General features: G+C 35.4%; 3 protein-coding genes and 2 pseudogenes across 4 annotated transcripts; 4 read left to right on the forward strand and 1 right to left on the reverse strand.

The window, feature by feature from the left end:
* Positions 1-606: 606 nt before the first annotated feature.
* LOC148207890 (uncharacterized) lies at positions 607-1545 on the reverse strand. Its single transcript, XM_088118219.1, has one exon. It carries the CDS (start codon positions 1516-1518, stop codon positions 607-609), a length of 912 nt encoding a protein of 303 aa, XP_087974345.1. The 5' UTR covers positions 1519-1545.
* Positions 1546-4819: 3274 nt separating this feature from the next.
* LOC148207891 (uracil phosphoribosyltransferase-like) lies at positions 4820-9038 on the forward strand. 2 transcript variants are annotated; one of them, XM_088118216.1, is made up of 12 exons: positions 4820-5021; positions 5111-5251; positions 5391-5469; positions 5818-5876; positions 6483-6560; positions 6781-6862; positions 7111-7159; positions 7423-7484; positions 8011-8078; positions 8417-8472; positions 8556-8603; positions 8691-9038. In XM_088118216.1, exons 1-12 carry the CDS (start codon positions 4884-4886, stop codon positions 8740-8742), a joined length of 912 nt encoding a protein of 303 aa, XP_087974342.1. In that variant the 5' UTR covers positions 4820-4883; the 3' UTR covers positions 8743-9038. The 2 variants fall into 2 exon arrangements, with proteins under 2 accessions (XP_087974342.1, XP_087974343.1); XM_088118217.1 differs by having other exon boundaries at positions 4822-5021; positions 5111-5203.
* Positions 9039-9491: 453 nt separating this feature from the next.
* On the forward strand, positions 9492-12299 carry LOC111019433 (uncharacterized; annotated as a pseudogene).
* A 6977-nt stretch (positions 12300-19276) lies between these two features.
* LOC148207892 (protein NRT1/ PTR FAMILY 2.8 pseudogene) lies at positions 19277-21871 on the forward strand (annotated as a pseudogene).
* Positions 21872-24413: 2542 nt separating this feature from the next.
* On the forward strand, positions 24414-26038 carry LOC148207893 (protein MIZU-KUSSEI 1-like). Its single transcript, XM_088118220.1, has one exon. It carries the CDS (start codon positions 24514-24516, stop codon positions 25267-25269), a length of 756 nt encoding a protein of 251 aa, XP_087974346.1. The 5' UTR covers positions 24414-24513; the 3' UTR covers positions 25270-26038.
* Positions 26039-26591: the final 553 nt, after the last annotated feature.

The following is a 26591-nucleotide window of genomic DNA, read 5'->3' on the forward strand; positions in this document are numbered from 1 at the left end:
CTTGGACCTCAAAGAATATTCTTGAAGTCTTGAATTCAAGCCACATGGAACCCAATTAAAAATATAACCCCGGGTGGAGGGGCAATAACCTGAGGTTTTTACCAATAAAAAAAATAAGATAGATTTTGAACATTATATTAGTATCTACATGCATGTAAAATAGAACACGGTTTTTTTTTTTTCTTTTTTTTTTTATTCAAACAACAAGTGAGGTTGCAATATTTAAACTTCCATCTTTTAGTCGAAAGAGATATTAAAAAAAAAAAATTAGTTGAGCAGAACTTTATAATGGTACATATCAAATAAAATTTTTTAGTATATTAAGTATTCCAAAGTTGTGGTAAATTTTATCTAGAATGTGATGAGTCGCTTTCACAATTTATGGCAGGAATTATATACGAACTAATAATTAACAAAAGCTAAAATAAATTAGAACCATATTCTTCTATTTGCGGAAAGAGAGAAAGAGAAGGAAATTTGAATTATGGGTGCTTTTGGTCATTAATGAACACAATGAGAAGGAACTGAGGAAATTAAAAGAAAGAACAACAGTAAGCAGGCATGGGAAATTTCAATAATTTAAACACATAAAAGCCATGATAAGGATTAAAGATGATTAATCGGACCCGAATAGAACTCAGTAATAGCACCTGCCGCTAAATTCTCCACCAGAGAAAACATGGAGCTCCCAAACATTAATCCCCCAATGGACAGCGGTGTATGGCCATGGCCACCATGATGTGGTTGATGAGTACTTGGAACATGTCCATAATAAATCGGCGATGGAGGAGGAGCGAAATGGTAATAATATGGAAATCCCCAAGGAGAAGCATGGGCGTGAGGAGAATAGCCGCCGCCTCCATATCCAAAACCAAAACCATTCAGATTCATAGAATTAGGATCATAATTACCATAACCATACGGCCCAAAAAACCCACCGGGAAAATGAGGTGGCGGCGCATGTTTTATCCCGCGTGAGCCGGCCGGCGGGACGGGTAACGTGTCACTCCGGTACGGCTTCAGAAGGCATTGTGGATGGATATTGGTGTTGACTACACAAACGTCGCAGCCGTAGACCCAGAGAGAAGAGCAATCGAGTCCGCAAACAGCGCAATTTCCAGACGGCACTTTCTTGAGCTTCAGCTTATGGGTGTGGTCTATGACGTGGCGGACCTCCTCGGGGAGCTGGGTGCAGAGTGGGTGCACGTCGAAGCCGCAGTCCTGGCACCGGTACAGCATGCCGCCGATGGGTCCGCGGCAGACGTCGCAGATCCGACGCTCCGTACTAGGCGCCAGAGTCAGGGGGTGGCTGTGGAGGAATGATGAGATCAATTCGTCCGGGCAATTGGCGCAGTACACGTGGATGTCGACGGGGCAGGCGTGGCACTGAAATCGGGCGCCGAAACCCGAGGTGTTACAGGCGTGGCAGGTGTAATCCCGGCCGTCGGAGTGATGCGTCAGTGGGTGGTTTGGATGGGCTTGGGAGAAATGGGGCGAGAGTAGAGTTGACGGTGCCATGGTTATGAGTATGAGTTATTTGATTAGTGGGTTCCTTGAGATTTTAAAGGCTAAATCTCGTTGACTTGGTAAAGACCAAGACTTTGGTCTTTTATTTTACTTTCATTTATTGATAGAGCACAAGCCTTAAGGCAAGTACTTGTCATTCTTTTAGTATTGATAGCAAGGGCTGCTAAACCCTAGACGCGTCTTTTACTAGCTTGGTCTTCTTTCCATGACTCATAAGCGGAGTTATGTCGGGTCTAGATAAGGATGACTTCTCCATCCCCATCTCCCGTTTCATTAGTTATTTTTGAGAAATCTTGCACAAAATTTTGTGGGGAGCGGGATATAGATTTTTCATTGGAAACTCGGGAGGATCGGTTCTGTGTGGGAAATGTTTCTCGTTTATTTTCTTGAGGATCGGTTCAGTGTGGGATAAGGAATTTCAAATTGAAAGTTATTAATTAAAGGTAAATCTCCTTTGAAAAAGAAAATTGTTATTTCCTAACGTTTCATAATTCATAATACAAATTTTTTTATTTTTGATTTTTTGAAAATGATACCGCTTCGTATTGAGAAGTATGTGAGAAATATTAAAAAAAAACTAAATAAAAGTGCTTCAAGAAATGGTGGTAATTACAAAAGAGAGGAGATTTTTATGTCCAAGAAGAGGCTAAATTATAGAATCATCCCAAAGATGAGTGTAAAATTGCAATGTATTATATTAGAGAAAATGTAGTTGTTACACTCCAACCAAACACTCCAAAGAAGAGCTTCCATGACATTGCTTCAAATCATTCATAATACAAATTATCAAAAAATCATAATACAACAAATCAATTCACAATTTAAAATTGTCATAAGTCTCAAATGTAATTAACACACTAGCAATATCTTGTAAACAAAAAATAATTCTAGAATAGCAGCCTCGTTAGGGTTTTTTTTAGTATGGGCGGGAACAGGGATGAATAATGTATATTTGTCATCTCCATCTTTCTTAGGTGATATAGACAAAATATCCTCCAATCTGTCATGCGATGAGTCTATTCCTTACTTGATTTAGAACATATCATACGATAAAAGATAACATTCTATAAATAAGTTGCCAACATGAATATATAGTTTAGAGGTAATTGATATGTGCTCCTTCTCTTGCGAGGTTCAATCATCCATATCAATAATATATATATATATATATATATATATATAATTTGGTTAATTTTTTTATTCATAAAATTAAAAAATTCTCAATCACTCACGGGCTGGTGTGCTTTCTCCATTGATTTTCTTCGATACTCTATTCTATTCTCTTATCTTGAGTTCTTTATTTTTAGATAAAAAAAATAATTGTGACATTTATTGGTCACATGTGGACCCAAGATAATTGTGACATTTATTTTAAAGAAGTGTGACTAAATCTATATTATATATCTTGGGCAATAAGTTTTTCTGACCTGGTTGGGTTCTGGAAATTACGATAGTAGGTCTCAATTAATTGATGGAGACGAGACAATGTAATTATAACAAAATTGTAAAGTGGAAATTGAGCCGTGTCCCACTACAATTAGTACTTTCTTGTCAATTCGCCATTTTTTCCTTTTTTTTTTTAACTTGAGAAATTGTCAATTCTCCTTGATTGTTCTCTCATTGAATTATAACCAACATGTTAAATGTCGATGTCCATAGAAATGTCGAGGTATTATTTTCATAAAAATATGGATAAAATGTTGATGTCGATGAATATTTCTATAAAAGTTAGAAAAATTAAAAAATCGTAAAAAATATTTAAATTAACAAATAAACATTTTCTCATTTCTAAATGAGTTATAAATAACTAATATTAATATTATGTATATATTAGTGACATTTTGTTGATATTTTTCATATTTTGTCGATTTTCTTGTACTATGATGGAAATGTTCATTTATCCCTCATGTCGATGTCGAACCCATGAAAACATGGATATGTCAATAGAAATGCGGTGGGTATTCTTAATTTTTTTTGTAGCAGAAAGTTTTCAATATGTAGGAGGTGGTCGAATCTCGTCTTATATCTTATTGTATTTAGCTTATGTATTCATTTTTTTATTATTAATTTACTTTGTTTTTTTCTAACAGCATTTACCAATTTCTCATTTTTTATATATCTCCATCGTTTATAGTCGAAAAGAATAGTCACAAAAGAGGTTTTTCAATAGAAATGTCGACGTGTTGAAACCTCTCCACACCAAGAAATTTTATTTTCTCCTGATCATGAAGATTAAAAAAAAAGAGAGAGAGAAACAAATCAGTTGGAGACTTAAATTTCAGTGTCTGGCTAACGAGGAGAAATTTATGTTCACCCCCACTTCTATGTAAGCTTTTGAAAAATTAAAAATTTACCTCGAAAATTTTAAGAGCTACACAAGAGGTTAATAAACCTCCATCACTCTCCTCTTATCTAGAGTTACATTCGTTTTCTCCCTCAAATGTCAATTCACATACTTACCTATGAGGTATTTTCTATTCACCACAACTCACTCTGTTTCTACTAGAACAAAGAATAAGAAGAAAATAGAAAAATAAAATAAAATAAAATCTCGACCATGGGTCAATATACCGACTGAAATCCAGAATCAAAAGAAGAAATAACATTTTTAAAAAAATGGTGAATTAACTCTTTTTACGATTGTTGATAATAGAAGACTTATAAATTAACTTAACTTTCCATATTCAAACTCTTAACTGCACATACATTTATTAGTGCATTTAAATTTCCATTCATCCCTAACTAAATTTCCACCCATTGCCCTTTAAATTTATACTTAAAATGTCCATAAAATGTTGATGTCGATGAATATTTTTATAAAAGATTATAAAAATAAAAAAATTCATAAGAAATATTTAAATTAACCAATAAAAATTTTACACTTTTTAGGTAAGTTAACAATTATTAATATTATATCTAGTGATATTTATAGATATTTTTTCATATTTCGTCGATTTTTTTGCAATAATATGAAAAGGTAGATTTACAGGTCAAACACATAGACATACGAAAATATAGATGGAAATGTCGAGATACTGACAAATATGGTTGAAAGTAAAAGAAATAATTGATAGGAGATTTATGTCAATTATCTTCCGCTATATTTGTAATATTAAAATTTAAAACAAGTGATTTACTATACCAAAAAGAAAATCCGAAATTTTTCCGAACGACAGGCCCGAGGCATGTGGTAAATAATTGGGCCTTAGAATCATTTTCGGCCCAACGAAAAAGTATTGGGTCCAGCCCACGACTGTAACTGTTACAACGAAGCAAATTATTATTCCTAAAAGCGGAGCGAAGAATCTGAGTGAGTGTGTCTCTCCGCTAAGATCGCGCGAATCTTTACTCCACGAATGGGTTCGTGCCGCATAAATCTTCCTCACCGGTGTTCTCCCGGAACACCGCGCTTTGGCCCCACTTCTCCCCTCCAAAACCCTAATTCTCCTCAATTACTCCCTCTCTTTCCATCTTCTGCCTTCAATTCCTATAAGGTATTCGTAATCTCTCTCTTTCCTTTTTTGCTCCCGCCGCTTCTCCCAATCTTTTACTCATTTATGTCCAATGTTTGTTTTACCAATAGTTATCATATTCCAGAATCCGGCGCCGAAGCTTTGTTGCCATGAAAGCTCACATGGCCACCGAGCCGAAGCCAGTTTCAGACGATAGAATGCTTGTTAGTGCTTGCTCTTATCTTAATTTACGTTTTGGCGGTTTGCTCAATGTGAGGCTTTGTATGATGAAATGTATTGATCAAATTCTGCTGATTAGAATGCTGTAGAATGTGGCACTGATTGGATTTTAGGAGATCGGAACGATATACTTTTATTTGAATTGATTATGTGGAGTCGGTGGATTTACAGGTTTATGTTCCACCTCATCCGTTGATCAAGCACTGGGTTTCAGTTTTGAGGAATGAACAAACTCCTTGTCCCATTTTTAGTGAGTATTCCTGCAATTCTGGAAGATATCTTGTCGTATTGTTTAATGTATCTTAATAGCGAATGTGCCCCGGAGGTTGGATTTAATTTCCCTTCTTCTTAGAGCGTTTGTTTTAGTAAGGCTTAGTCATAATTGGGAGTAGTAAGCATCGGATTCCTTTCTCATTTATGAGGACAGCAATGAGAAAGCCTCCTCCTGAGGTGAAGTTTTCAATTGAAAAACTGTAGGATGATCAAGTTAGTTGAGTTGTGTATTGTGGACTATGAGGGCTATTTTATCTATTGAACCTTTTTTTTTGCCGATGCCATCAAGAATCTGTGTTGGAGATTTACGCTTTATTTATTGCAGAAAATGCTATGGCAGAGCTGGGGAGGTTACTTATTTATGAAGCTTCAAGGGACTGGTTGGTTAGTTCTGATACTACTTCGACTATTGTATTCAAGCTTCTGTTTATCAAGTGAAATCATGAACTAAATGCTTAGACAAATGCAAATAATTGACTTACGATTGTTTACTAAAATCTGAGAGTTCACTTTTGGCATGTCTTTAATAAGAAAGTTGAATCACATCAATGTTTTAACATGAATTAAGATAATTGTGCAGGAACGTTCAAGAGGAGAGCATCTTTTACCTTAAAATATAGTATAAACTAGAAGTAAAAAAAGAAACATGCTTTACACCTAGAAGGTACAAGCTTCAGAATTTGTAAATTGTAATATGATGTTTCTTCATGCCAATTTCTTCTATCTGAGAACTATCCTTTGCTCCATCATGTGTCTTGTTGACCCCGGAAGCTGATTTTTCCCTCCTTTGGATGCATCCTTACTTGTGATGTTCCTGAAAATTGTAATGAACACCAACTCTTCAGCAATTTGTATAATTTGCTGTGAAATATTTCTACTGTTTTCAGTTTGATATTATGGTTGTATGTGTCTTATTGAATAAATATGTCATTCGGTTGTTTAGTTTTTATTTGTAATCCATTTACACATCTGTGTTTCTATCTATATCAGCCTACTGTAACAGGGGAGATACAGTCACCCATGGGTGTTGCCTCAGTTGAGTTTATTGATCCAAGAGAGCCTGTGGCGGTTAGATTCTTTTACCCATTCTTCTCCTGGCTTCGGACATTTTTATTAATGTCTTTCAGTTTGTTGCTGTTTCAAACCACCTCAAAAAATATAATAGAATAATTACAAGGATAACAACACTATTAAGAAATAAATAAAAGATACAGTTTTGCTATTTTATTTTGGTGGGAATGTCTTAAATAATAAGCTAGAAAGTTCATTTTACTTTTATCTTTTTCAGGTAATTCCTATCCTCAGAGCTGGTCTAGCTCTTGCAGAACACGCATCATCTGTGTTGCCTGCAACAAAACTGTACCATCTTGGTAAGGGAAGTTACACGCATTGAAGTTCTCTACAGTAAACTGTACCATCTGTGTACGTTGATTCTAAATATTAACGAAAGCTGATTTCTTATGTGTTATATATATATATGTAAAATTTTGGATATGGTCAAGGATTTACTAGCATTCACGTTGTTGGACTAATTCATAGCACAATCAATACATACGCTTTTTTTCCCTAAAAACTTATGTTGTAACTTTGTTTAACTATCTTCTTCTTTCAAATTCAGGGATAAGCAGGGATGAGGAGACTCTTCAACCAACTATATATCTTAATAAGTAAGATTTCTTAGTCACATAACATATAACTTTCTTATTGGCACTTATTTTTTCTGGGGTTTCCATGCTTTTCTTCATGTATAGTCAAGATTTTACTTCTTTCTGTCATCTCTGTTTTATAACCGTGATGCAAAGCTTTTTCAACTTTCCCCCGTTGTTTCACTAATAAAATTCTGGATGAATAATGAAGATTTTCATTTCATACGAGTAGTTAATACTTAATATTTAACTCTTCACGAATTCATGTTCTGTGGCTTTGGCAGGTTACCTGAAAATTTTGCAGAAGGTTCTCGAATCTTTGTGGTCGATCCTATGCTTGCAACAGGTTTAGTATTCTACTATTTAATGGAAATCCTTTTGTTTCCTTTCAATAACCATAGGTGCCTAGGCTAATTTATGCATTCCATTAATCTCACTCGATAATTTCTTGAGCCTAACAATTGACGTTGAAATTTTCATAGGATATTTAATGTTATATATGAGTGGCAGAGTTAAAATTCATGGCAATGTGGATCGGCTTATCCCATTTTACTATTGGGCCAATTCATGTTGTTTCCTTTTTGTATTGTTTGGCATTTGGCAGTGGTTTGATTGATCAAAAACTAATATTAGGTTCTGTATAATAATTGAACGTTTTATTTTTTGCCGTTCAGTTGTCCTAGTATTAATTGTTCCGCTTTCTTTACTTCTTGGTCATACCTGTGATGTCAATCTCATCTAGGAACCATACTGTTTGAGAATGTTATCGCATCCACAGAAATCTCACGTGCGTACAGTTAATTTTGCGCCAACGAATGGCCATGTTCTTTTATCTTCTTTAATATGTTTTTCTTGCCGACATCAAATTTCAGGTGGCACAGTAGTGGCAGCTCTCGACCTCCTAAAGGAACGTGGAATTGGCAACAAGCAAATAAAAGTGGTATGGGAATTAGCCGATCTCTTGTTTTTTCTTTTATCGTGTTTTTATAGTAATAGTTGTATTTGTATATGTGATTGTGTGCCCAAAAAATTCAATGCATCATGGCTTGCACAGTTGCACTGCAGCAGCAGTCAGGAAGGAATATTGTGCAACCTTGTTGATGTTTATGTAAATAACTCTCACAATCATATTCAGTTTAACTTGTTCTTTGTGATACGGTGGTGATAATTCATTCGTCATTTCGCATCCCTCTTCCGACTTTTTTCATGTGTAGTATAAAAATACGAGATGCAAACTCTAGTTTTGTTATCTGAAATCATTTAATTGCCATATCGCAGATATCTGCCGTGGCTGCCCCTCCTGCCCTTCAAAAGCTGAGTGAGAAGTTTCCAGGGTAACCACTATACTATTTGATTCAATTTTTAACACAAAACCAAAGTCTTTCACTAATCTTTTGAGGGGTTTGTGATCTTACAGGCTACAAGTATACACCGGAATCATTGACCCGACGGTTAATGACAAAGGGTTCGTTATTATTACCATATATGCTTGAATCTTGAGGCAAATGTTACACACGGTGTTAATGTTGATTAATTCGATGGATGCTTGCAGGTTCATAATTCCTGGACTCGGAGACGCTGGTGATCGCAGCTTTGGCACATGAAATGGTTTCACCCAGCTTTAGAAATTCTCATCTCTTATTGCTTGGTAACGATATAGCTGATTGTTGGGCGATTGTAAAATTGCTTTATAATCACTATTGATTATTGATGAAAGTTAGGGCAATGAAGCCGGTAGAATAGAATTAGGAGGGAGTTATTCCCTGGATTTTTTTTTTTTTTAATTTTGTATACTCAATTGTTCGATCTTATAATCTGCAAGGAAATATGAGTTTTATTAATATGATATGTTCAAATTGAGTTCAAATATAAAATCAAGTTTCACACTTGAATTGACCCATTGTGAAGTTCATTCTAAAAGGTACTTGCTATGATTGCGAAGACTTGAGCAATTGGAGGGCAATTCAAAATGCAAATAACTTTTCGTTCAATTTTCAAGAAGTTTGATTTGGTTTTATACTTGGAGTTTTTCACTTTGTAAGACTCTTACCTCTTAGTCATGCTACAAACTTTTGTAGCTAGATTGGCGTATTGCCCTTTTGATTTTCTTTGAATGCCAAAGGGAAGATAGCACATCTTCATACATATATATTATTACTCCACAACACATTACTAAAGTATGAAAATAAATATGTACACACAAATAATAAATAAATTAAACTTTATAATCATAGCTGTAATGTATCTTACTTTCAAAAACTTATTTTGTTAAATCATTTCCAACTTACAACATTGAATTATCACAATTTATGCTACAACCAACAAAGTGAATGATTAGAATTGAGGTCTCACCAAAAAGATGATCCTCCACCCCCTCCACCTCCACCGTGATCATAACTTACTGCGCCACCTCCACCGCCACCTCCACCACCACTTCCACCTCCTCCGTGATCATGACTTGCTCCACCACCACCTCCATCGTGATTCTGACTCATTCTTTCGTGATCATAACTCGCTTCTCCACCTGCACCACCACCTCCACCTCCATCGTGATCAAGATTCGTTTTGTCATGATCATAACTTGCTTCTCCATCTCCACCTCCACCACCAGGGTGGTCAGAAAACCCTCCGCCTCCACCTCCGTCATGAGAACTCGCTCCACCACCTCCGCCTCCAATGTCACCTGTTCCTCCACTAAGACCACCATTTCCTCCTCCACCATTATCATTGCCTCCATCACCTCCACCGCCACCTCCGACATCACAGCCTCCTCCTCCGTCGTTGCAGGTATCTCCTGCACCACTAAAAGTCCAATCCCAACCCCAACCACTATACCCATCTCCATTACCACCCGAAAACGTGCTGCTTGTTCCCATATTGCTGATGATCCCATCATCCACAACTATCCCAATTCGATTTCTATCTTCAACATAACTTCGACTTCGACTCGTAGCTTTTTCCTTAGAAACTTTCCTCCCGCAAACCAAACACAATAGAAATATCACAAAAGAAATAATAAAAACCCCAAGAATGGGCGACACGATGTACGCTGCTCGAACCATCTCTATGAAAATTAGGTGCAGCGCCGCCTGCGTTATATAGGTAAGTTTGAAGTAAGCCCAAATAGTTCAGTCTTTGAAAGTTTTGAAAGTTTTGGTTTTCCTTTGTACACAATTTTTGACCTTCTGTTTTAGTTCTGACCTGACATTTTTCGTGCAAAACGCAATGGGAATAGGGGTTTGTTCAATGGTTAGAGGCTCGTACATGAACATAGTCTACTTGAGAAAAAAACGGGTGTGTATAAAGTTTATCAATTTTATAAAGTGCTAGATGGCAGAATTTTAATGGGGAAATTTCTACAGAGCAGTATCAGTTCGATCGGTTGGTCCTTTCGAAATTAACTCATAAAATAATATATATATATATACATTTTAAAAATATTCTACATAATTATCTTATCCAATTTGGTTGACATTGACAATATTAAGGTTGATGGATTTGGGGAATGTGAGAAATGCAAAATCAATCATGGGTCAGCCGCGGCCCATAGTCTTTCAAATAGTTGTGTTTTTTTGGTGTTCTAAAGTTTTTTTCTTTTACTTTCATTTTTCTCCCTTTTAAAAATTATATAAAAAAAACAATTGAATCTAAAAAATTTTATAATTTGTAAAGAAAAAGAAATCGATACAATAATTTATAGAAAAAAAAATGACCTATATATAATGGCAACTTATATCTTTTCTTTTTTTAAAAAAAAATTAACATATTTATATAAAGAATTTTTTACTATGAATAAAAATAATATATATACATATATTGTAAAAATTCACATATTTATATTTATATAAAATGAAATTTATTTTTATCTATTTTTAAATGAATAAAAATAATTATATTTTTTGAATAATATTTATATATGGGAGAAAATATACTTTTGATTCCTAAAGTATCAAAATGAACACTTTTAATCTCTAAAGTTTAAGAAATGATTATAAATGGTCCTTGAAACCCTTTGATCGTTGACCTAACAGAATGTTTATGTGTCAGTTAAATATTTACGCGAGTATGATTATGTGATAATTTTAAATTAGATGGTAAAAATATATTAATTTTACATTATGTTAGGTTGATTTGACCGTTTGGCAAAAATACATTTTATATTATCTTCTCCGTTCTCCTTTTTTTTTCTCTCTTCCCTCCTTCCTCCTTCTTCTCCGGCAGACCTTGCACTTATCAGGTGCAAAACCAAAATGTTTGCACTTTTCAATCCCCACCAAACCAAAAACCCCACCTTTCATCCTTCACTTTCTGCTCTGTTTTTTCTGCTTCCTCGAGCAAAATCCCCTCTCTTCCCTCCCACCAAACCAATTCAATTCCTTCAAATTATCATTCTTATTAGATTCCGTTCTCCTCTCCCTCCGATGGCTCAAAAACAAAATCAAAACCAATCATGAAGAAGCTCCTCCCCATTCCCTCCTTTCTGGCCTTCCTCTGTTCCTTTGTTTCTGCTCTGTCGACTCAACCGCCGGGCCCCGCCGGTCCGACCAACATCACGGTCATCCTCGTAAAGGCCGACCAGTTCACAACCTTCAATAAACTCCTCAAAAGCGTACAACAGAGCGACCAAATCAATAATCAGCTCAACAATTCCAACCAAGGGCAGGGCCTCACTCTGTTTACTCCTCCAGACAACGCCTTCGCCAATCTGAAACCTGGAACTCTCAATTCCCTCTCCGACCAGTAGAAAGTTGAGCTGGTTCAGTTCCATGTCCTCCCAAATTTCGTTTCCATGTCCCAATTTCATTCCGTCAGCAACCCTCTTCGTACCCAGGCCGGAAACAGCAACGCCCGCCAGTTTCCCCTGAATGTCACCACTTCTGGGTCTCAGGTCAATTTTACCACCAGCGTCGTCGACGCCGTCGTCGCCAACACCAATTACACCGACGGCCAACTTGTCGTTTACCACGTCACCAGCTAAACGTTCGTTCCATATTTGACTTCGAAGCTTTCAGATCTGGAGCAAACTCCATATCTGAAACGGTCTGTCGGTGGATGTTGATAGCAGTTGGTGGCAGCATCGACAAAGCGAGAGTCGTCGGACGGTATTGGCAAGGTCCGCCGGAGAAGAAGGAAGGAGTACAGAGAGAAGAAGGAGAAGAGAGAAGATAATTTAATCCCATTTCAACCGTCGAATCAATCCAATATAATATAAAATTAACATATTTTTACCATCTAATTTAAAATTACCACGTAATCATAGTCCAATAAATATTTAACTATCAGAGCTCTTTCAAGTATTATTTAAAATTATTTCTTAAACTTTGGAGATTAAAAGTATAAAAATATATTTTTCCTATATATGATAACTAGAAATTTTTAAACAAAAATAATTGCAAGAATCCACGCGGACACCCTTAATCTGTTGTGCTAATGCATATTTTTTAAATTTTAAAACTTTGAATCTATTGTTTAGTAATAATTCTAAATGTCTCGAAATACTGTAAACTATCCGTGGATCCAACCCTGTTTTTCAGTCTCATTTTTTATAATAAATAAATAAATAAAACTTCTGGTGAGATCAGTTGACTTGGGAAATTTGAGAGGTAGAAACTTGTAAGTTAAGGTAATTTGTTGACCAATCAAATATTGGTTTTACTTGGTCATAAACTAAGGAACAAAATGTTTGTTCTTTGAGGAAAAATATAGTATTAAGATTATTTTTGAGAATATTGATATATTCAACAGTTTGACTTTGACTTTATAGGGTTTACTTCGTGGAAATGAGGAAACATGGAATATATATATATATATATATATATATATATGACATGCATGGAGAATAAGATTGTTGTGATATATGAGTGATGGATTTTGAGAATCAATGGAAATATATTGTTAAGAAATATTTAGAAAATTTGATTATCTATATAAATAAGGTATACCTTCTTCTTCGATGACTTGATCATAAAAACTAATTTAAAATTAACCGTGCTCGACTTAGAGCAATCCTAGGTCGGATAAAACCCATAGAATATTTTCCTAAGAAACAAGAGAGAATGAACACAAAACATATTGAAAGGATATATATTGTCTTCACTCTCAAAAGTATAACTTAAGTTAAGTTTGTATTATTAATATTCATGAGGTTCCATCTTATAACCAATTGGCAATGAGAAGAGTAGTTCATGTGACTTTTCTTTTCAATGTGGGATCCTTAACATGCCGCCTCAAGATCATAGCTTTTTTTGGCTCATCAATCTTGGTCAGATCCCATTTTTTGATCGGTTGCTCATTTGAGCATTTTGGGTTCTGATACTATGAAAATGAACCTTACAATGGTTTATAATAGATATGAGCTACTTCTCTCATTGTCAATTGGCTTTAAGATGAACATTCATGAATATTAATAGATATAACACGGCCATGTCATACAGGAAATATCATGACCACTCTAGGTGCCTAATTTAGATTCCAAATCTTGATCCGAAGATGTGAGACTTTACAATTGTTGGGAACAAGATAATAGAGAGTACAAAATTCGAGTACGTGAAAACTAAAAAATATGTTAATCTCATATAATATATTAGATACATTCTTTATCCTTGTATATAGGTGAATTATATTGATTATTAATTCTTACTCAATAAAGGTAATACCTGAACATGAAAAATATATTTATATATGTATGTATCCTTTGAATCTTGGATCAAAATCTCTCAAATCAAAATTTCAGTCATGAAACATTTCAATATTTAAATGTTGATCGCATAGGTTTAAGTAAGTAATTTTCAACCTGAGAAGGTGATGGCTAGAAAGTTGAATGCATAGCTAGCTAGTTAGACATGAACATGAAATATAATTCTATTGGTTTGAGGTATAATAATCTTACTTGATTTTTCAAAAAAAGAAAAAATAATAATAATCTTATTTAAGGTTCACAAGTTTATTATCCAATTTATTTGAATTTTTTAAAACGAAGTTCGGAACATGTGTAATTAATTTTCCGCGTGGAATTTTGCTGCGTTTTAAGAAATTTTCAAATCTACCTTATTTTTAAAATTTTTTATTTTATTCACGTTATATTTAAACTTTACTCTTTTAGATCAACCACTTTTAGTATACCTTTTTCACCGTATAAATAAAAATCGGACGTGCGACTCTTGATTCAAAGTTAGACAATATATAAATAAATATTTAACATCTTATCATTTACTTTTTTTTTTATTATACAATAATTTGAATAAGTAACCCGAATGACCCAAAATAACTCAATCAAAATATTTCATGATTTGGTTAAGTTGGGTTGGATTTCTCATTTAATAAGGGTTGTTTGGGTTGAATAAATTTACAACTCGAACAATTGGATTGGGTCAAAAAAGTATTTGAACCTAATCCAATCCAACTCATGAACACTCCATAACTCCTCATTCCTCAGAACAAGATTGAAAAAGGAAAGTTCCATCATTTTCTTTTAAGAAAAGTCTTTGTTTTTTTATTTTTTCTCTTAGTTGTCAAACATTTAATGATAAGTCAAGATTGGTCATGCCGGGTGAGGAGATTTTCAGGAGCTAAACATTTCTCTTTTATCTTTAATTAGTATATGATTACTTTTAGTACAGCAACATTTATTTATTAATACAATAACACGTGGGGTGGGGATTCGAATCCACGATATTTTGATGGTTGATCTATTTATTATATCTTAACAAGTTAAACTATGCTTAAATGGGATTAATAATATCTACTCCTTTTTATCTTGCAATCAAAAGTTCAATACAATATATTGGTTTCAAACAAAGGACGAAAAGAAGATTTCTCCTAACCTTGTTTAAAATCCTAAAAAAATGTCATAATCGTTCTCTTTGTCACCATAGTGAAGAAATAAAGACAAGCACCATTCAGATTTTTTATTGAAAATAATAAATAATAGGATAAGATACACTTTTAGGCCCTAAGTTTTAATGTAGATTTCAATTTGGTCCCTGTGTTTCAAAAAGTGACAATTTGGTCATTAACCTTTGAAAAATAGTTCTTAAAGGTCCCTAAATTTAAATTTTCGTTAGTGTAAACTAACGGAATGCTGACGTGGTATGGTAAATTATATATTTATTATTTTTAAACTATATGATAATTTTTTTTTATATTTTTTATATTTTTATCTCATTTTCTCTCTCTTCCTCTTGTTTCCCCTCTCTCTTCTCTCTCCTTTTCCAGTCGTGACCCTTATTTCCTCCCCCCCTCTCTCTCTCTTCCCTCTACGGTAGTGGTGGTGGTTGTAATGGCGGCACTGTGGTGATAGTGTACTTTATACACCACATTTAATGATATTCGGGTGGAAATTATTTAATAATTTTCGGTCATTTATAACTTATTTACATGCATAACTGATGTTTTTATAGGATCAAATTATTAGAAAGAGTTGGAGCATAAGCAATCAATTGAGGGAAAACTAGAGCGAAAAAGAGGAGTTTAATTAAGCCACATCAGTGCCGCAGCACCATCATGTAGCACCATGGCGCCTGCACGTCAGAATTTGTAGCAAAATCCCGAAGAAGCAATGCCACGACGTTAGTATACAACGCCATGGCACCCTATAGACGAAGCCTAAGCCTTTTTTCGCGATGACAGCGTCGCAACGCTCTATTGCAGCACCATGGCGCTACGAACTTGCACGTCTGTCACAAATCTGGGACAGCGCCATGGTGCTCACTAATGGCGCCATGACGCTATAGCGATGCCCTAACTTAAGAGAAATATGAGTGCGCCGTTTTGGGGGACTTGGGGGGGGGTGTCTCACATGGGAGAATTGGAATTTGGAGAGGATTGGCTCGAGATTTGAGGCAAGAAGGGTGAGGAGACGATTTTCGAAGGCTCGTGATCGTGGAGATTGAGTCGGGGACGGTCAATCGACACTACAACTTTACTTTCTCTCCTTTCTCTTATCTTTTCTAGATTTATTATGAAACTCTTCGTGAGATTTTATTACATTTTCGTGAACATGAGTAGCTAATCTTCTTGTTCTAGGGTTTGACATAGCCGTTGGATTTATGAGTTGGATTTATTAACATTTGTCTTGATTGATTTGTTTTTAATCTATTTGTGCATTTATTTGCTTAATGTTTTTAATCTCTCTTGATCACGGATTAATTGTTGCTAAATCTGAATCTTACGCTCGAGAGAGGTGGTTTAGATTGGAACCTGAATGCATTACTGAGGTAGTTCTAAGATCGAGAGATTTAGAATTATCTTAGAGGTTGTTAAAAAGACTTAGACTTAAGCCACTGATTGTTAATGAAACGCGATAAGGATATTGGTTTCTTGATAAGTGGGAGAATTAATTGTGCTCGAGAGAGACAGTTATGATTTTTGATTTCTTGACTTGTAGATTAATTGCATATTCAATCTTGACATGTTTGATTTGTCCGCTTGTAGGTTCAATGGGTGAAATCACTTCCCTTGGACTCGTTCTCCATAAGAGCTTTCTTTAGAGTTTCTTATTCGCTTTGTTATTTTATTTTTGTGTGTCAAAAGAAATTCCTAATTGTTTCTCTAGATAAAATTGGACATTAATATCCGTAGTACTTGAGTGACTAGAAACCCAATCCAGTGGACGATATCGGTAATTACTTACCACTTTTATTAAAACTTGACCTGTACACTTGCGGTAAGCATTTTTTGCTGCCCAATGCACCATGGTGAGAGTGCAGTTGGAGTGTGAATTACCTGTCGGCGAGATTGATGGGCGTGTTCCAAGATTTGGAGTTTCACATTCGTAATGTTGGCATTACGAATGTAAATGATTTTATGCTTTGAGATCTTCTGATCAGGAATGACTACAAAGAAAACTCTGTTTTTTCTAGATTAAAGTAGTGGAAAAACAAAATGAAAATGAGAGGGAAGAGAGGGGGAAAGAAGAGGAAGAGAGAGAAAATGAGATAAAAATAGAAAAAAATTATCATATAATTTTAAAATAATAAATATATAATTTACCATGTCACGTCAGCAATTCCGTTAGTTGTATAACTAACGAAAATTTAATTCTATGGACCTTTTAAAACTATTTGAACTAAAAATGTATTTTACCTTAATAATAATAAGATAACACACAAATTCAACAAATTTAAAAGAATTACCTACGCAAAATTAATTACTAATTTTCTCCACTTGTACAGGAGAGATTGATTCCTAATAATATACATGCCGCTACCACTGCAAGGGCGGTCATCAACAGGCAGAGCCCCCACCGCCACCGCCGCCACATGCGCCACCGCCACCAACGTGTCCTCCAGCTCTGAAATGATGGCCTCCTCCTACGTGGTGGCCGGCGGCGCCACCAAAATGAGCGCCGCCTCCGCCGGATCTGCCACCAGCTCTGCCCCCACCGCAAAGCAAACTCAAAACAAGGGCAACGATCAAAACGCAACCAAAAACCACTGGGATTATAATAAACGGTGCATCAACCATATTTTTGATATGAAATGAATAAAAAATTGAAAGATTTCGTTGAAATTGGTTTGTAAATTTTCCAAAAAATTGCTATCAACTTCAAGCTTCCACTGCAATATGGATTTCCTTTCCTTTTATAATGAACGCCACCCACACACACACACATTTGATTGGGTAACGTGTGTGTGCTTAAAAATTGAAAGTTCCAAATATTTGCATTCCACACGTTAATTAACAACGGCATTTATTATTATTTGGAGGATGCGTGTTCAACTTCTCAAAATATATTCCTCCAAGTTTTCGCACAAAAAATTACAAGGGAAAAAAAAAAAATTTGACTGGAAACTTCCAGTTCCAGCGCAGACTAAGCGCGTGCCACGTGGCAACTAATTACACCACCGAGACGCCGTTCTAATTCTCAAGCCTTTTTTTTTTCCTCTCTCTCTTTCTTTTAAAGAAAAAATTATATAGGAAAAACAACTCAGCTTTTATCATAGACCAATCCATTCTCATCTAAACTTAACCTTAGATTTAAATAAATATCGCAATTTTAATACATTTGTTCACTTTCTGTAAATTCATTAATTATACAAAAGACAATGTAAAAACTTTTCAAAACTTTATTAATTTTTAATAAAAATCAAGTTTTGTACCGAATTAAATTGGATCAGAACTCACAAATTATTTTTTTTTTAAATGTATTGTCTGAGCCTGTGCTCAGACCGCAGACCTCTAGTGTGTGAGACTAGTGTGACAACCAACTGCACCACCCGAACATATGTAACAAAATCTTGCAATAATATTTTTGTTTCTGTGACTTGAATTAATAGTATTAGGACCCTTTATGCTACAATTGTATATATTCTTTGAATTTGATTGTTTAAATTTTGAATGGTTTACTCTACGACTTTGCAACCTCACTTGATGATCTATTTGGTAATGTTTTTTTCTTTCTTTCTTGTTTCCTATTTTTATAGGGAAAAAATTAGATTATGTTGAGTCATTATTTTTTTATTTATTATTCTTTCTTTTGTTATCAAAACAAATTAAAGACAAAATTTTTACATTAAAAATTATTTTTTGAATAAAATATTGAAAATTTAATGTTATATTTATTTTTTTAGATAATTTTAAAATATTTATTAAACAATATAGAAGTAAAATAAAAAATAATATTTTTATTTTATATTTTGAAAAACTGAAATGTTAATAAGAAAACAAGAAACTAATTTTATAAATTTATAATTTTGAGAGCGTTCCTAAAAAGAGAAACATAAATAATTTATTTTATACGTTGAATAATCCTCATGGATTTTGGGTTGAAATTTTTCTCTCTTTGTTTTCATTTTGTCCCTGAAACAATGGTTTTAAAGGGGCAAAATTTTCAAAGATCTTGCGGTGGCGACTTTGTCTCTCGTGTACTGGATGATTCCTATTATTAGAAGTCCCTTCATCTACAATCATATATGTTTTCTCGATCATTTTGTAAAATAGGGAAATTAATTATGTAAAATTTGAGTCGTTTACTACTTGGCAGCCTGAGAGATCCTGTCGAGAGAGACCCTAAAAATAGGAACCCACCTGCAGCTAAGCGAGTGTTGAAATCGAAGGAAGAAACAACATTGCAAAGTTTCAGACAAGAAAAAAAAAAAAAAAGATATGAGAGATAGAGGGAAAAGAGGGGAAACATATATGGAGAATGACGCCATTGATCATTCTTCCTTGGATCCTCCACCCGTTGCTCCTTCAAAAGCAGCCGTCGGAGGATGGAGAGCCGTGAGATTCATACTTGGTAAATTAATTAATACATAAATTTAATTAAATTTGTTGTGTTTTGTTTTTGTTCGGTTTGTGATTTGGTTTTTGGTTTATTATTGTATAATAGCAAATGAGACGTTTGAGAAATTGGCGTCGATGAGTTTGGTGGCGAATTTGATATTGTATTTGCACACGATGTACAATTTGGACAACGTGGCTTCGGCTAATGTGATCAACATCTGGGGTGGCACCACCAATTTCGCTCCCATCGCCGGAGCTTTTCTTGCCGATGCTTACTTGGGAAGGTTTTACACTCTCCTCTTCGGCTCCATCGCATCCTTCTTCGTACGTTCCCATCTTCACAAATTTTTAACAAGTCTTACCGTTTCTAGTAAATCATCAAACTTTCTCCAGGTTCTTAACCCTATCCATTTAATATCAAATTATAAGTTTATAATAGTTAAATTTTTATACTTTTATAAGCTTTTAATTATTATTTAAAGATTACGTGTTGGGTTAATTTGGAGTAGAAGTAGAAGTACAAAGTGGAGAGAGTTGGAATGAGTAAATGGGAAATGTGAAAAAAGCAAAGGGGTTTTGTGTACTCCAAAGAAAAAAAAAAGGAAAACCGTGTCTTTGACATTCGCATCGTGTTGTTGTAATGTTATGGTCGGACAAAATTTATGGAATTAGAGAATACCATATTTTGTCGACCATTTCATTCATTGCTTGTGACATTATCATCGTATTAAAAATGACGTGGGATCAATTTGTTTTTGTTTATTATATAAATAAAAAGGAGTATAATGTTCCGATAATAATGAACTTTTTCCACGTGGTTTTGAATATTCCAATATGTTAATAATAGGGCATGGGAGTGTTGACCCTAGGCGCTGGTCTTCCTGAGCTAAGGCCTCCCAGCTGCAGCCACAGCCAAGCTAAGTGCCCACAGCCGCAGCCTTGGCAACTCGCCTTCCTCTACCTCGGCCTTGGATTACTAGTGATCGGAGCCGGCGGAATAAGACCCTGCAACATCTCTTTCGGTGCCGACCAGTTCGACACCACGACCTACAAGGGCCGAGCCAAGCTCGAAAGCTTCTTAAACTGGTGGTACTTCCTCTTCTCCATCGCGCTCATCGTGGCCCTAACCGTGGTCGTCTACATCCAAACCAACATCAGCTGGGTCACCGGCTTCGCCATTCCCACTGCCTGCTTCGTCCTCTCTATTTTGATCTTCCTCCTCGGTCGCGGCACTTACATCCGAAAGACCCCACAAGGGAGCGTCTTTGCTGATATGGCGAAAGTAATCATCGCCACGTGTCGCAAGTCCAAACTCTCCAAACCCAATAACCAAAATAACTTACACGACCCACCTCCCACAATTCCGGATTCCACCAAGCTTCCTCACACGAACAGGTTCTTAGTGTTTGATAAGGCAGCCACCGTCGTTGATCCCGTCGCCGAATTGGACGAGCACGGGAATTCCGTCAGCCACTGGAGATTGTGCAGCGTCCAACAAGTGGAGCAGCTCAAATGCGTTATAGGGATCGTCCCCGTTTGGGTGGCCGGAATTTCGTGTTTCATCGCAATGCAGCAAATGGGGTCGTTTGGGGTTTTGCAAGCCATTCAAATGGACAGATTTCTAGGGCGGCATTTCGAAATCCCGCCGGCATGGATGAACCTCACGCCCATGATTGCGCTCTCCATCTGGATTTTTGTCTACGAGAAGTATGTGGCAATGATGAAACGGAAGACCGGACAGAACAAGAGAATCTCAATGCAGCGGAGGATCGAGATCGGGATCGTCATGTCAGTTGTTTGCATGGTCGTGTCCGGCATTACCGAGAAGCTCCGCCGCGACTTGGCGGTTGGCAATGGCTCATTTGTTGCGCGGCTGCATGTTACGGCGCTCATACCGGAATTCGCCTTGTCGGGCCTGACGGAAGCCTTTGCTGCCATTGCTGTGATGGAGCTTCTCACGACACACTTGCCGGAGAGCCTGAGGACGGTGGCCGGAGCTATATTTTTCTTGAGCTTGTCGTTGGCCAGCTATCTCAGCTCGGTTCTTGTGGGAATCATCAGCAAAATAAGCACTACAATTGACGGGAAAAAAACTGCATGGATCGGTGGTAATGATCTTAATCACAACCGGCTTGAATACTTCTTCTACGTGGTTGCTGTGATTGGGACCTTGAATTTCTTCTATTTTCGTTTCTTTGCCGCGGGTTTCTTACCCAAAAGTAATGTTGATGATCATGATCAGACACACGAGAGGCAGTTAGAAGATGAGGAAACGGGTCGTAGATGATAGAATATTTATAATCGTTATTGCAAATTTGTTGTGACACAGTAGTTGATTCTTGTCAATTGTTTTGATTAGTCTTTATTCAGGGATTTTTGTTGTTGTTGTTGTGTTGTTTGTTCGGTGTGTGCAGTTTTTTCCTAGTGTGTTGGATGTATTGTTCTTTTACAGTTGATTCAGATTGGGAAGAATAAGCATAGTTTTGGAAATGTATTTTAGAATTAGGAAGAGCGACTTTTATATGACTTAAATTGTGTCTTCGATTATTCTTCATATATTTTGGTGACCTCACTATTCAGACTAATAAATTAATATATATACTGTGTGATGTAAATTATATTTTGCATTTGGATGGACAAAAAAAACCTTTAGCAGGACTCTAGTTTTATTGTTGAATTGTCACATGGGTGAAAGGGAAGGCTTTTCCCTCATTCCCTTTCTACTTTCATTATATTGCGTGTTTTGAATTTTAATAAATTTACAGAATCGTTTAGCTTTTAAAATAGGGGTTAAACAGAATCTTTAAGCCAATTTTAGAGGTGATTAAGAAAGGAAAATTTACCTAATAAATTTCAGCAATGAACAATATCAAAATAAAGAATAAAGACACAAAATTTACACTAGTTCAATCTATAAAATACCTATATCCACTTGTAAGATTAACACATCTGCGAGAGAGATTGATATAGACAATAGACATACAACAAAATCAACACAAATCATAATCAGAATGACAATAATCCTAGAGCCAAGATTTCTGTTCAATGGTATTTCAACTCTAATTTTGTAAGAACAAAAGGAGCTTCCAATCTTGAACAATAATCGGTACTGTCCGAGAGAGATTCGAAATTATAAGAGTTAAGAGAATGACAACCGATTGATACGCCATTCTACACCGAACCCAAACCCAAATCGAAAGGAGGATCACCAAACAACCCTTCTAGGATGCTAAACCCTTCAGCGGCGACGGCGTTCCACAGATCTAGCGATGGCGGCACGACATACAGTAGTGGCGTCAACGGCTTGCAGCAACGACCATGTTCGATAACAGCAGCGTGCGATGTTAACAGCGTGCGTCAGTGGTAGAACGAACAACCCTCTCATCACTTTTCATGCGTAAGTGATTTCACATCGTACCAAAATCACCTCCCTTCTCATTAATCTTATTTGACAAATTAAAATTTTGATTTTAAAAAAATTTAATATCGCTTTTAATCGATTTTTAAATATCCATGGACGGTGATTTTTAAGTGGGATAAAAATGGGTTTAGACTAAAATTGGGATTTTTTTTTTAATATTGTTATAAATGAAACTTGTTTTAAAAATATAGTTGTTTAATTAAAAATATTAAAAATTTTGTAAATTTTGAAACTTATTTTAAAAATATTGTAGTTTTAAAAAACGTTGGTCGTCTCTGAGACGACCATTTAGACGTGGCGCCACGTAAATTTTTTTTTAAAATTTGAACGTTAGTCGTCTCTTCAAGAAACGACCACCCGATCGGTTTATTTCTGAAAAAAAAAGTATAATGTTTTATATTATATATTATTTAGTAGCTTTAACTCAAAAGATTCGTGAGTGGTGTAGTGGATGTATTGCCTCTCTATATCTCTTCCGTCCTCGGTTCGAGCCATATATATATAGTGTTAACAACTTAGGCAAATTACATCATTTGATGAGTGGTCAATTATAATTAAGGAACAAAAAAACTTGTTTATATTTTGCGTTTTTCTTTTTCTCTTACTATAAATGACACGTAGGATTCATCATTTTATTGATTATATATATTATTATAAGTGGATGTTGATTTTTTCAATTATAAAATAACTTTTTAATCATTATTATTTTTCATATAAAAAAAACATATAACTTTATGGAAGCAACAAACTCATGGATTGCATCATGAATTTTTTACGAAAATAATTTTAATTACTGTTCTACTTTCAATTTTAAAACAGGATTTAAGGGAGTGGAAAAGTAGAGGATCTGTCATTGGATAAAATAAATGTTTTAATGATTAATGAATAACCATGATAACATAATGTTGACAACTGTGAATTTATTAAATAAAAACATTTATGATCAGTGAAAAAAATTTTAGAAGTCGGATAATTATCTTTTGACCAAGAGATCGTGAATTCGAATCTCTCAACTTACCTGTTTTCTAATCTTAAAAAAGAATATATATATATATATATATATATATATATATATATATATCACAAAATCAGCAAATTTAAAAGATAAAAAATAAAAGTCCAATTTAAATTCCATTTTGACCTCTAAATTTTATGTTTATTTCATCTCCTAAATAAGTTTATAATATAAAATATTATATTTATCAAAACTTTTATATTTTCAAATATATTTATGCATTTTAAAATTTCAAATTGAAAATTTGTAAATCTAAAAACAGTTTTAAGAAATAAATGTAATCCACCCCCTCCAATAAATTTGAAAACAAAAATAACAAACAGTATTCAAAGTTGAATTAGTATCAAAATATAATATAACACATATCTTTTTTTTTTTGACATATAATATAACACATATGAAAATCGAATATACCAATAGTATAATCAGATTCAAACCATACTAAAAAAAAATCAGATTTAAACCTAACAAATCTAGCACACTGGCAATGGCGACGTGGACCATTCAGGAGTTAACAAGTGTTGCTATCTAGCAAGTAAAATTTAATCCCAACGGCTATTTCAGTTCCCGCGTCAGATATATATATATATATATATTTTCTACACTGTACTCCTTTTTTCCCAAAAAAAAAAAAGTTATTTCCGATCAGAGCCTTATATAAAACTCCCAGATCCTCTCTCTTCTGCCAAAAGGGAAAAAAAAAGGAGAAAAATTATGGCCAAAATCGACGCCCTACGTCGGTTCCTTCTTCCTTGTTTCTTTCCCCCCGCCGCCGGCGCAACCGCCACCGCCACCTCCGCCGCCCCCAAGAAAAGACTAAGCACCTCCCTTCGCGACGACATCGAAACCACCGCCGCCACCAAATGCGATCCAACCCAAGACCAAGATTCCCCCCAAGGATCTCCGGCCACCACTCCCGACAGCGCCACGCCGAAGTTCGCCGCCGCCGCCGTCATGGCCGCACCGCGCCCGTCGAAATCCATGGTCATCGGAACAATCTTCGGCAACCGGCGCGGGCACGTGTGGTTCTGCGTCCAACACGACCGCCTCCGGACCAAGCCGTTTCTTCTACTCGAGTTCCCGATTCTGACGCACCAACTCGTCAACGAAATGCGATTCGGACTCGTCCGAATCGCCCTGGAGTGCAGCCGGGTCGAGCTCGGGTTGTGCCCGCTCCGTTCGATACCCGTCTGGGGAATGTCCTGCAACGGCCGGAAACTCGGGTTCGCGGCGAGGAAAAAGGCCGGGGATCGGGTCCGATTCATGCTCAAGACTATGCAATCGACGACGGTCGGGGCGGGCGTTATTCCATCCGGATTCGGGTCGGGTTCGGAGGAGGTGATGTATATGAGAGCTAATTATGAGCACGTGGTGGGGAGTTCTGACTCGGAATCGTTTCATCTTATAAACCCGGACGAGTGCCCAGGTCAAGAACTCAGTATTTTCTTGCTCAGATCTCGAAATGGGTAATTAAATTTCCAAATGGATAGCTTTATTTACAAATTTCCTGTACATTTTCGAAAAAAAAAAATTCTCTCTTTGGTTTTGGGTAATTTTAGGATAGAAAAAAGGGGTTCGTGAAAACTCTGCGTTTTCTTGTTTGGATTGTGGAAAGATTTTTCATTTTTATCAGGAAAAAAAGAAATCTTTATTTTTCTGATTTTATCTCTTTATTTTTTTATTTTTTCTTGATTCATGTTGATGGATAAAATTTATTTATGGGGTTGATGAGGATCTTTAATGCAGTCATTTAATTTTGCAACCTTTGTGGATCTGTTCCTCCCAAGTCCAATGGAATTTTAGTCACTTATCCCAATAAACTCTTTCTTGTGCAGATATTCATTTCTAGATTGTACTGTAATTTTAATTTCGAACTGTCCAATGGAACTTGCTGTATATGATTTGTTAATTGATGATGTGTACCAGTATCTTAACAATCAAATCAATTAAAACTGACTAGATTCCTCGTAGACCAACCTGTTTTCTTTTTAATTTATAACTTTAAAATATAACCTTATGAATGTAGAGATATAAATTTAAAGACCAAAACAGTCTATAAGCTATCCTTATACTTTTTGTCTTGTGAGTTGTGGTAGGCAAATATGGTTTCATGAGTAGTCTATTTTTGCTGTTTTATGTTGCAACGACTAAGCCTTGGGAAGCACTGATGAATCAACTTCTGTAAATATTAACTTATTATTTTTCGAATAAACACCGAATGTATATAATATATAATAAATAAACCATTTAAGTTCAACTGACTAAACCAAAAATCTTTAATTAAAATATTGAAGGTTCAGATCCCCACTTGAAATGTCGTTGAATTAAAAAAAATATTTATCTTAAGTTTGGAGCTCAAAATTAAACAAAATTTTAAATAACATAGTCACGGCTGTTATTACCAGCAAAGCATTCAAATGTTACCAAATAAATGTAGGTACGCCAAAAGAAGAATAAGAGCTTTGAATGTTTCCCAATTGTGCATTTTTTAAATTTAAAAAGAAACTAGAGAAATAATAAAAGGTAGTCTATTAGTAACTTGTGACTTTCATCATGGGTCATCTTTATCTATTTTAGAATTTTTTTTCGCAACGACATGTGAGGTAGGAATTTGAACTTACGATTTTTTTTATTGATAATATTGTTGGGTTAGTAAGAGGAATGCAAACAAAAAAGTTTCACATTGGTTAGGGAAGAGTATAATCGACAATTATCTCCATTAGTATAAAGCTTTTGGGATGAAACTAAAAGCAAAGTCGTAAAGACGATGCCTAAGGCAAACAATTTCATAT

This window comes from Momordica charantia, unplaced genomic scaffold, assembly GCF_013281855.1.
Source record: "Momordica charantia cultivar OHB3-1 unplaced genomic scaffold, Mcharantia_2.0 BLBB01000034.1, whole genome shotgun sequence".
Taxonomy (NCBI): domain Eukaryota; kingdom Viridiplantae; phylum Streptophyta; class Magnoliopsida; order Cucurbitales; family Cucurbitaceae; genus Momordica; species Momordica charantia.